We start from the raw sequence: 12,545 nt of genomic DNA on the forward strand, positions 1-12,545 counted from the left end.
AGCATCTCTGGAGAGAAGGAATGGGCGACGTTTCGGGTCGAGACCCTTCTTCAGACTGATAATAATAATAATAATAATAATAATGGATGGGATTTATATAGCGCCTTTCTAATACTCAAGGCGCTTTACATCACATTATTCATTCACTCCTCAGTCACACTCGGTGGTGGTAAGCTACTTCTGTAGCCACAGTTGCCCTGGGGCAGACTGACGGAAGCGTGGCTGCCAATCTGCGCCTACGGCCCCTCCGACCACCACCAATCACTCACACACATTCACACACAGGCAAAGGTGGGTGAAGTGTCTTGCCCAAGGACACAACGACAGTATGCACTCCAAGCGGGATTCGAACCTGCTACCTTCCGGTTGCCAGCCGAACACATAGCCCATTGTGCCATCTGTCGTCCCGATATGATGATGACAGGGGAGAGGGAGATACATGGATAAGGATGCGTAAGGTGTGAAAACAGGGCAGAGGGGATGGAGATCAAGGAAAATGTAGAATAGATCGTTGTTAGCTGGGAGAAGGTATAACACAGCAAACAGCGATAAAATGTAGTCAGAGACAGTCAGACTGTTCGGAGAACAGGGAAGGGGGAGGGATGGAGAGAGAGAGAAAGCAAGTGTTACATGAAGTTGGAGAAGTCAATGTTTATACCACTGGTGGGTCCTATGCACATACATGTCTACATGTTTCTTAAATATTGCAATTATACCTCCTCAACTACCTCCTCTGGCAGCTCATTGCATATGCCTGCCACCCTTTGTGTGAAAACATTACCCCATCAGTTTCCGATTAAATTATTCCCTCCTCACCTTAAACCTATACCCTCTAGTGCTCGGTTCCCCTACTCTGGGCAGGAGACTATCTGGGACACATGACAATAAACTCTCTTGAATCTTGATTCTTGAGTTTTCTTGTTTATTATATTGTTTACAGTGTACTATGTTCACATATTCTGTTGTGCTGCAGCAAGTAAGAATGTCATTGTTCTATCTGGGACACATGACATTTAAACACTCTCGATTCTTGAGAATGTTAATAGTTCAGATCACATGTTTGTATGTAACCTCGTCACTTGCGAACCATATTACTTACGGAAGGCATCGGATATGAAAGCCGATGTTCCAGTCGAGGCTACACAGCAATTCAGCAAAAGCAAAGACCTTATAGTCTGCCAGAACAAATATCTCAGTGTTTTAGGTCAGGCATCACCAGATGTTTCTCTTCCATCTTGGACTTGATTTATAACTGGACAAACATGAAAATTGGGCAATTTTCTCGTAAAAGATGTCTCGCTAATTGCCAGGATGACTTGACAGGGCAGTATGTTTGAAAAGGGAAGTGTTACATTGCCCTGGCATTTCTCCAAAACATTCTGCATTTAATTAAACAGCGGCCTGAACAGTTCAAAACTCCAGTCACAACCCTGCAAACCAAATTTCGATCCCAGTTCCAAATTTCGGTCCAGAACCAGGGGGTCACAGTGGAAGACTAAGGGGGAGGCCATTTAGGACCGAGAACTTTTTCACCCAGAGAGTTGAGAATCTGTGGAATTCTCTGCCACAGAAGGCAGTGGAGGCCAATTCACTGGATGTATTTAAGAGAGTTAGATATAGCTCTTAGGGCTAACGGAATCAAGGGGTATGGGGAGAAAGCAGGATCGTGGTACTGTTTTTGGATGATCAGCCATGATCACTGTCTGTCACTGTATGTCATGTTGTCACTTGCGGGCAGAGCATCAAGGCAAATTCCTTGTATGTGAATACTTGGCCAATAAACTTATTGATTCATTCATGATCATATTGAATGGCGGTGCTGGCTCGAAGCTGCCAGAGCAGGTAGTTGAGGTTGGGACTATCCCAACGTTTAAGAAACAGTTCAACGGGTACATGGATAGGACAGGTTTGGAGGGATGCAGGTTGGACGAGTGTAGCTGGGACTTGTTGGCTGGTGTGGGCAAGTTAGGCCGAAGGGCCTGTTTCCACACTGCATCAATCTATTCTGTTGAGTGTTAAGAATGTGCAACTTGGTATCATATAGTAATTCAGCGAAGGAACAGGCCCTTTAGTCCAATCCATGTCATCTAAGATGTCCCATCTGAACTAGTCCAATTTGTCTGCACTTGGTCCATATCCTTCTAAACTTTTCCAAATCATGTACCTGTCCAAGTGTCTTGTAAATGTTGTTATTGTACCTGCCTCGACTGTCCAGAGACGCTGCCTGTCCTGCTGAGTTACTCCAGCATTTTGTGTACAGTATCTTCGATGTAAACCAGCATCTGCAGTTCCTTCCTACACTTACCTCCTCCAGTAGCTTGTCCATGTACGCACCACACTGAGTGAGGATACAGGGAAAAGCACAAAGTACTGGAGTAACTCAGCGGGTCAGGCATCATCTGTGGAGAACATGGACAGGTAACAGTTTTGAAGAAACTGAAGGAAATAGGCAACGTTTCAGGCCGAAACCCTTCCGGGTTTCGGCCCGAAATGTTGCCTATTTCCTTCGCTCCATAGATGCTGCCTTACCCGCTGAGTTTCTCCAGCATTTTTGTCTCCCTAACATTTTTTTGTAAATCAGCATCTGCAGTTCTCAGATACAAGAATATTTCATTCACTGTACTTTGAGATGATGAAAAATATTATACAAATATTAATTTTTTTTTCTTTTCCTTTCAATCGTGCGATGTTCACCGATGCCCACGGCAGCCACGACTTGTGCTGGCTCTGCATATTAGACTTCAGGAGGAAGTACAATTTCAGATCTAATTGGGGTTAGTAGGTTGCTGCCTGTTGTATGTAGCATCCATGTTAATGACAGTAGCCCTTTATCATGGCTCCCACAGATGATCTGGGATAGACACAAAATGCTGGAGTAACTCAGCGAGACAGGCAGCATCTCTGGAGAGAAGGAATGGGTGACGTATCGGGTCGAGACTCTTCTTCAAGACTGCTTTTTAATCCAGCATTTTGTGTCCAGAGATGCTGCCTGTCCTGCTGAGTTACTCCAGCATTTTGTGCCTATCTTCGGTTACATAGAAACATAGAAAATAGGTGCAGGAGGAGGCCATTCGGTCCTTCGAGCCAGCACCGCCATTTATTGTGATCATGGCTGATCGTCCCCAATCAATAACCCGTGCCTGCCTTCTCCCCATATCCCTTGACTCCACTCGCCCCGAGAGCTCTATCTAACTCTCTCTTAAATCCATCCAGTGATTTGGCCTCCACTGCCCTCTATAAACCAGCATCTGCAGTTCCTTCCCACAGATTAGATTAGATTAGATTAGATTAGATTCAACTCAACAAGATTAGATGACTCGGGAGGTAGGGAACTGGGTCAGCATGCATGTATACCCTTGAAAGTGGATCGGCCCATTGAGAACACAGTCAAGAAAGCATCATTTTTTTATTTAAGAAAGAACTGCAGATGCTGGGAAATCGAAGGTAGACAAAAATGCTGGAGAAACTCAGCGGGTGCGGCAGCATCTATGGAGCGAAGGAAATAGGCAACGTTTCGGGTCGAAACCCTTCTTCAGACTCTCCTCTCATCTTGCAAGCCACCACCTTGAATTGCTGTGGTCTAACAGTTGGGTGGGAAACTCCAGGATTTTTTAGTTTAGTTTAGAGATACAGCGTGGAAACAAACCATTCGGCCCACCGAATCCTCCCAGCGATCCCCGCACATTTACACACTCGGGACAATTTTTCATTCCTACCAAGCCAATTAGCTTACGAACCTGTACGTCTTTGGAGTGTGGGAGGAAACCGGAAGATCTCGGAGAAAACCCACGCAGTTCACGGGGAGGGCGTGCAAACTCCGTACAGACAGAAGCAGTAGTCGGGATCGAACCCGGATCTCTGGTGCTGTACCGCCCATGTGGCCTTCCAAATCTCCAGGAAGACTGATGTGGACTTCCTCATCGGCAATCCCGTGACTGCGTATATTTTAGTCAGACTGTACCTTGGGAGGTTAATGAGTTGTCGCCCCCCCCCCGCCAAGCCTGAGATTAACTACACAGGGAGCAAAGCGGTGATTCGAGCAGAGAGCAATGTGAGCGAGGAGTAGAGGCACTCAGAAACAAATATCACACGCAGAGCCTTGTTAAGGTTCAGCCAAATATTGACAATATAAACCTGGGGAGGTTTGCTGCAACAGGGCAGGAGTGCATTGACATCAGGGTTATAAAGGGAGAGTTTACAGATGGATGTCAGGAAATACTCCTTTACAAAAAGGATGAGCCACAGCTGGCAGCAGCTGTGTGGAAGAGCTTGTTGTACTTGGGACATTTGGTTCATTTAAGACAGAAATTAAGAGTTATTAGAGTTGAACAGTGTTAAAGTTAAGCACTGTTAAAACATGACATTCATTTGTAAGAAATTGGAACAAAATTAGCCAATTGGCCCATCAAGTCTGCTCCCCCATTCAATGATAGCTGAGCTGTTTTATTCCCTGTCAACCCCGTTCTCCTGCCTTCTCCCCGTAATCTTTGACACCTTTACTAATCAAGAACATATCAATGCTGGAGAAACTCAGCGGGTGCAGCAGCATCTGTGGAGCGAAGGAAATAGGCAACGTTTCAGGGCCGAAACCCAAAGGAAATAGGCAACGTTTCGGGTCGAAACTCAGCGGGTGTGGCAGCATCTATGGAGCGAAGGAAATAGGCAACGTTTCGTCCCGAAACCCTTCGGGTTTCGACCCAAAACGTTGCCTATTTCCTTCGGGTTTCGACCCGAAACGTTGCCTATTTCCTTCGCTCCATAGATGCTGCTGCACCCGCTGAGTTTCTCCAGCATTTTTGTCTACCTTCGATTTTCCAGCATCTACAGTTCCTTCTTGAACACAAGAACATATCAATCCCTGCTTTAAAAATATCCAATGACTTGGCCTCCACTGCCGTCTGTGGCAATGAATTATATAGATTCACTACCCTCTGGCTAAAGAAATTCCCCCTCATCTCCATACCATAGGTTCATCCTTTTATTCTCTGGCTGTGCCCTCTGGTCCTAGATTCTCTCACTAGTGGAAACATCCTCTCCATGTGTTCTCTATCCAGGCCTTTCATTCATTATTCAGCAGGTTTCAATGAGATTCCACCTTCATCCTTCTAAACTCCAGCGAGTAAATGTCCAGTCCCATCAAATTCTCAAGGTCCCTTCCTCTATATTCCTTCCACTTATATTCGTATCTCTTCTATCTTTATCTCCTCATCTCACACTTTTTCTTTGATCAACTCTGGCCTTTGTCCAACCATCTGTCCAGCAAAAAAAAAACCCTCCCTTGTATTCACCAAAACATTTGCCGGGCCTTATCCCATCCCCAGATCCATAGACTCCAACTTTTTCTCCTCTCCTACAATCTGTCTGAGGATGAGTCCTGACCCAAAATGTCACCTATCCATGTTCTCCAGAGATGCTGCCTGCCCTAGACACAGAATGCTGGAGTAACTCAGCGGGACAGGCAGCATCTCTGGGGAGAAGGAATGGGTGACGTTTCGGGTCGAGACCCTTCTTCAGACTGATATCAGGGGAGAGGGCGGGACAAAGATAGAATGTAGGTGGAGACAGTAAAGCCCCTGTCCCACTTAGGAAACCTGAACGGAAACCTCTGGAGACTTTGCGCCCCACCCAAGGTTTCCGTGCGGTTCCCGGAGGTTGCAGGTGGTTGCCGGAGGTTGCAGGTAGTGGAAGCAGGTAGGGAGACTGACAAAAACCTCCGGAAACCGCACGGAAACCTTGGGTGGGGCGCAAAGTCTCCAGAGGTTTCCGTCAGGTTTCCTAAGTGGGACAGGGGCATTAGACTGGTGGGAGAACTGGGAAGGGGAACTGGAGTAACTCAGCGGGCCAGGCAGCCTCTCTGGACAACATGGACTGATGACATTTCAAGTCAAAACCCTTCAGACTCAATGATAGACACAAAAAGCTGGAGTAACTCAACGTGAATAAACCACTTACCCTCAGGAATACACTGGCCAAGCACAAATCTGTAACCCTTGCAACATTTCCTCCTGAAGATTAGAAAGGAAACAGAAGAATTAGCCTTGTTGCAAGCACAATCCGTACATGTCGATGCAGTGAGTTGTGAACTGGGCAGCACGATGGTGCACCTTGCAGCGCCAGAGACCCGGTTTCAACCCCGGCTACGGGTGCTGTCTGTACGGAGTTTGTACGTTCTACCCCGTGACCTGCGTGGGTTTTCTCCGGGAGCTCTGGCTTCCTCCCACACTCCAAAGGTTTGTAGTCTAATTGGCCTCGGTGAAATTTTAAATTGCCCCAAGTGTACGTTGGATAGTGTTAGTGTGTAGGGATCGCTGGTCAGTGCAGACTCGGTGGGCTGAAGAGCCTTTTTCCGCACTGTATCTCTAAACTAAGCTAAACTGAGTTATGGGGTCAACCTAAGATCTAATATTGTATCATCTATCTCAATAGGATGGGCTCTATTGATTTGTCTCAATGATTAGTCCCCTCTCCTTCAAAGTTGTTGGTTCAGGTGTAAATGGGTGTTTGATGGACAGTATGCTCTAGAAGGGCCGAAGGGCTTTTTCCCACACTGTGTGATTTTACACTGAGTTGGCAGGCCATCCGGAATTGTTCTCCCATAAGCTAGGGTGTCGCCTCAATCCTCCAAACTACCCCATTCCCGACCTTGCGCTTTTCTCTGCAAAGGTAATGCTGTTACACTATAATTAGTTTAGTTTCGAGATACAGCGTGAAAACAGGCCCTTTGGCCCACCTAGTCCACGCTGACCATCTATCACCTGTTCACAATAGTTCTATGTTATCCCACTTTTCCCATTCTCCGCACAATAAGGGCGATTTACAGACGGCCAAGTAACCTACAAACCTGCACGTTTTGGTGATGTGGGAGGAAACCAGAGCACCCAGAGAAAACCCACGCGGTCACAGGGAGAACTACAAACTCCGTACAGACAGCATCTGTACGGAGAGGGAAAGCAAGGGATACCAGTGTTGCGAATATTGATTTCTCTAACTTCAAGTGACCCTTGCTTTCCCTCTCTCCGCGTCCCTCCCCTATCCCAGGTCTCCGGCTAGTTTCACTGTCTTCCTGATTAATGTTAGTTTGTATGCATCATTCTCACCTTCCCCTCAGCCAACAATGAACCATGCTCCATTTCCTTGACCATCGTCTGCTTTGATCTGTCATTTTCACACTTTTCATTCACATTGTACCCTTCAAAATCTCTAGCTATCCTCTCCCCTGACTCTCAAGCTTGTACACTCTGGAGTTTAGAAGGATGAGAGGGCATCTCATTGAAACATATAAGATTATTAAGGGTTTGGACACGCTAGAGGCAGGAAACATGTTCCCGATGTTGGGGGAGTCCAGAACCAGGGGCCACACAGTTTAAGAATAAGGAGTTAGCCATTTAGAACGGAGACGAGGAAACGCTTTTTCTCACAGAGGGTGGTGAGTGTGGAATTCTCTGCCTCAGAGGGCGGTGGAGGCAGGTTCTCTGGATGCTTTCAAGAGAGAGCTAGATAGGGCTCTTAAAAATAGCGGAGTCAGGGGATATGTGGAGAAGGCAGGAACGGGGTACTGATTGTGGATGATCAGCCATGATCACATTGAATGGCGGTGCTGGCTCGAAGGGCCGAAGGGCCTACTCCTGCACCTATTGTCTATTGTCTATTGAAGAAGGGTATCGACCCATTCCTCTTCTCTCCAGAGATGCTGCCTGTCCCGCTGAGTTACTCCAGCGTTTTGTGTCTATCTTCAGTGTAAACCAGCATCTGCAGTTCCTTCCTACACATTGAAGTTCTTCAGTTCCATAGGCAAAGTCCAATGCTCTCAGTGGTGCAGAGATGAATCGAACAATACCCTAGTTTATTTTGTAAAGTGCTGGGGGATGTAATGAAAGATATGAACGGCACTCTGTAAGTGCAAATCTTTTAAAAGTTAAACACAAAAAGCACCTCGTATAAAATTACTGATAAGTTATTATATTTCATTGAACAGAGAGTTCAAAGGAGTTTTTCATCATTGTACAAAATACTAGCATTTACAAGGATCTGTTTGTAAAAATAGCTTAATGCCACACTTTTAGCTTTGATTGCAGCTGAAAGGCAGTCAGGCAGCAGGTCCTCGACCCGAAGCGTCACCCATTCCTTCTCTCCAGAGATGCTGCCTGTCCCGCTGAGTTACTCCAGCTTTTTGTGTCTACGGCTGTAAACCAGGATCTGCAGTCCCCGCCCACACGGGCAGTAAATGGTTGGTTTGTGGTTACTGAGGGAGCTGACTGCAGAGCTGGGGACTAATAATAATAATAATACATTTTATTTATGGGCGCCTTTCAAGAGTCTCAAGGACACCTTACAAAAATTTTGCAGATAGAGGAAAAACATGTAAGGGGAATGAAATAAATAGTAGAGACATGACTAGTACACAAAGTAAAGACAGAATTCAATACAAAACACAATAATAAGGCAATTAATGCACAGATGAAAAGGGAGGGGGACGTGGGGCTAAGGATAGGCAGAGGTGAAGAATGGGTCTTGAGGCGGGACTGGAAGATGGTGAGGGACACGGAATTGCGGATCAGTTGGGGGAGGGAGTTCCAGAGCCTGGGAGCTGCCCTGGAGAAGGCTCTGTCCCCTAAACTGCGGAGGTTGGACTTGTGGATGGAGAGGAGACCGGCTGGTGTGGATCTGAGGGACCGTGAGGGTTGGTAGGGGGAGAGGAGGTCAGTGAGATATGGGGGGGCCAGATGGTGGAGGGCTTTGTAGGTGAGGATCAGGATTTTGTAGGTGATCCGGTGGGAGATGGGAAGCCAGTGAAGTTGTTTGAGGACTGGAGTGATGTGATGCCAGGATTTGGTGTGGGTGATGAGTCGGGCGGCTGCGTTCTGGACCAGTTGGAGTCGGTTGATGTAGGTGGAGCTGATGACAAGGAGAAGTGAGTTGCAATAGTCCAGTCGGGAGGAGATGAAGGCATGGATGAGTCTTTCAGCAGCGGGAGGTGTGAGAGAGGGTCTGAGTTTGGCGATGTTGCGGAGATGAAAGAAGGAGGTTTTAATGACATGGCGGATGTGAGGCTCAAGGGAGAGGGTGGAATCAAAGATCACGCCAAGGTTGCGGGCCTGGGGAGATGGGGAGACAGTGGTGCCGTCGATGGTGAGAGTGGGATTATTGATTTTGCTGAGTGTGGCTTTGGAGCCTATGAGGACTGTCCACAAGGTGTCGCACAGGCTCCGTATGTATAGTTTAGTTTAGTTTAGAGATACAGTGCGGAAACAGGCCCTTCAGCCCACCAAATCCGCACCGATCCCCCGCACACTAATACTATCCTACACAAACTAGGGACAATTTACATTGAAACCAAGCCATTAACCTATGAAGCTGTACTTCTTTAGAATGTGGGTGGCTTGTACTCGCTAGAATTTAGAAGATTGAGATGGGATCTTCTAGAAACTTACAAAATTCTTAAGGGGTTGGACAGGCTAGATGCAGGAAGATTATTCCCGATGTTGGGGAAGTCCAGACAAGGGGTCGCAGTTTAAGGATAAGGGGGAAATCTTTTAGGACCGAGATGAGGAAAACATTTTTCACACAGAGAGTGGTGAATCTGTGTAATTCTCTGCCACAGAAGGTAGTTGAGGCCACAGTTCATTGGCTATATTTAAGAGGGAGTTAGATGTGGCCCTTGTGGCTAAAGGGATCAGGGGGTATGGAGAGAAGGCAGGTATAGGATACTGAGTTGGATGATCAGCCATGATCATATTGAATGGCGGTGCAGGCTCGAAGGGCCGAATGGCCTACTCCTGCACCTATTGTCTATGTTTCTATGAAACCAGAACATCCTGGAGATAACCCATGCAGATCAAGGGGAGAACGTACAAACTCCATGCAGACAGACACCCATGGTCAGGATTGAACCCATGCAGTCATCAGCTTCATTCTCCAACGAGATACAGAGATACAGTGCGGAAACAGACCCCTTGGTCCACCGAGTCCGTGCCGACCAGCGATCACCCCGTACACTAACACTATCTACACACACCAGGGGGCAATTGACAATTTTCATAAACCAATTTTTAAAAAACCTATAAACCTGTACGTCTTTGGAGTGTGGGAGCTAACTGAAGATCTCGAAGAAAACCCACGCCAGGTCACGGGGAGAACGTACAAACTCCGTACAGACTCAAGTCAAGTTTATTTGTCACATACACAGACAAGATGTGCAGTGGAATGAAAGTGGCAATGCCTGCAGATTGTGCAAAAACCGCAGAACAACAGAACAGAATAGAGCAGTATAGCACCTCATATTCCGTCTGGGGACCTTGCGTCCGGATGGCATTAACATTGAATTCTCCCAATTTTGCTAGTCCTTGCTGTCTCCTCCCCTTCCTTAACTCTCTAGCTGTCTCCTCCCACCCTCCCATCCGCCCGCCCTCAGGCTCCTCCTCCTCCTCCCCTTTTCCTTCTTTCTCCCCCCCCCATCCCCCATCAGTCTGAAGAAGGGTTTCGGCCCGAAACGTCGCCTATTTCCTTCGCTCCATAGATGCTGCTGCACCCGCTGAGTTTCCCCAGCAATTTTGTGTACCTTAGAATAGAGCAGTACCAGTATTTACATTTTAGAGAAATTCTTTTTTTCAAAAGACACAACACAACTGTAAGTTAGTTCCTGGTGAGAGTTTACAGTCCTGGTGGCCTGTGGGAAGAAACTCTGTCTTATCCTCTCTGTTGTCACAGCATGACAGTGGAGGAGCTTGCCTGACTGCACCCTTAGTGAGGATCGAACCCGGGTCTCTGGCGGTGAGGCAGCAACTCTACCACTGCGCCACTCTGCCCCCCCAGCATTGTGACCTGGGTTAGTTCACAATGGCATCTCTCCATTCACATTAAGCAGCCACGTCTGACAGACAAGTTGTTACGATCTCCATTTAACCAGGGTGAGCGGTGGGGGAAGTGGAGAGAAGGCTGGGGACTGGAGCAGTTAAAACTAACATTTGACAGCGAATTGAACGTACTCAGAGTGGAAACCTTTTGCTCTCTGAGCAGGGTGAATCAACTCTCCTCCAGAGCTGGAACTGAATGTTATCGGATGGTGCTGGAAGGTTCAATGGTCAATGTGAGGCCAAGTCAAGAGTGTTTTATTGTCATATGTACCGAAACGGAAAGATGAAAAACCAGTGCTCAATATATAATTAATAAACAATAAAAACAGTTCAGTAACTTAAACAAAATCAATATTGTTCAACCCCCCCCCCCCCCATCCCCGAAATAGTCTGAAGAAAATTAAATTAAATTAAATTTCTTTATTTATATAGCACATTTTTAGTCAACTTGCATTGACCCCAAAGTGCTTCACATAATTACATCCACACACACAGGCAAAGGTGGGTGAAGTGTCTTGCCCAAGGACACAACGACAGTATGCACTCCAAGCGGGATTCGAACCAGCTACCTTCCGGTTGCCAGCCGAACACTTAGCCCATTGTGCCATCTGTCGTCCCAGACGAGCCTCGACTCGAAACGTCACCTCTTCCGTCTCTCCAGAGATGCTGCCTGACCTGCTGAGTTACTCCAGCGTTTTGTCTCTACCTTCGTTAGGATGGCGAACCTTGCTTGACAAAACATAAATGAATGATCCTTTGTATAGCCACTGCACCCCCCGGCCACTCCCTCTTCTCCCCTCTCCCATCAGGCAAAGACTGATGTCTCCCATAGACGTGTGAAAACGCACACCTCCAGATTCAGGGACAATTTCTTCCCAGCTGTTATCAGGCAACTGAACCATCCGACCACTAGAGAGCGGTCCTGAGCTACTATCTACCTCTTTAGTGACCCTCGGACTATCTTTGATCAGACTTTACTGGCATTACCTTGCACTAAACGTTATTCCCTTATCATGTATCTGTACACTGTGTCTGGCTCGATTGTAATCATGTATTGTCTGTCTACTGACTGGATAGCACGCAACAAAAGCTTTTCTCTGTTCCACGGTACACGTGACAATAAAATAAACGACTCAGAAGGGTACCGACCTGAACATGTCACCCATCAATGTTCTCCTGAGATTCAATGTCACCTATCAATTGTCTCCGAAGTCTGAAGAAGAGCCTCGACCCGAAACGTCACCCATTCCTTCTCTCCAGAGATGCTGCCTGTCCCACTGGGTTACTCCAGCACTTTGTGTCTTTCTTTGTAAACCAGCATCTGCATTTCCTTGTTTACTGGGAGAAGATGTATTAGTTAATTTTATCTGTAAATAGACAGACAGTTTTACAGATGAATGCCAAGGAGAAGTGAGTTGCAATAGTCCAGTCGAGAGGAGATGAAGGCATGGATGAGTCTTTCAGCAGCGGGCGGTGTGAGAGAGGGTCTGAGTTTGGCGATGTTGCGGAGATGAAAGAAAGAGGTTTTAATGACATGGCGGATGTGAGGCTCAAGGGAGAGGGTGGAATCAAAGATCGTGCCAAGGTTGCGGGCCTGGGGAGATGGGGAGACAGTGGTGCCGTCGATGGTGAGAGTGGGGTTATTGATTTTGCTGAGTGTGGCTTTGGAGCCTATGAGGACTGTCCACAAGG

General features: G+C 47.0%; 1 protein-coding gene across 1 annotated transcript in view; it reads right to left on the bottom strand.

Annotated features, from left to right (window-relative positions):
* LOC116968242 (collagen and calcium-binding EGF domain-containing protein 1-like) overlaps positions 1-12,545 on the bottom strand; it is a 93,826-nt gene that overhangs the window by 38,701 nt on the left and 42,580 nt on the right. The window contains exon 3 of the mRNA XM_033014924.1: positions 5,953-6,005. Coding sequence (XP_032870815.1) covers positions 5,953-6,005 — 53 coding nt within the window. The remainder of the gene's footprint in view (positions 1-5,952; positions 6,006-12,545) is intronic.

The sequence above is a fragment of the Amblyraja radiata genome, chromosome X (assembly GCF_010909765.2).
Source record: "Amblyraja radiata isolate CabotCenter1 chromosome X, sAmbRad1.1.pri, whole genome shotgun sequence".
Lineage (NCBI taxonomy): Eukaryota > Metazoa > Chordata > Chondrichthyes > Rajiformes > Rajidae > Amblyraja > Amblyraja radiata.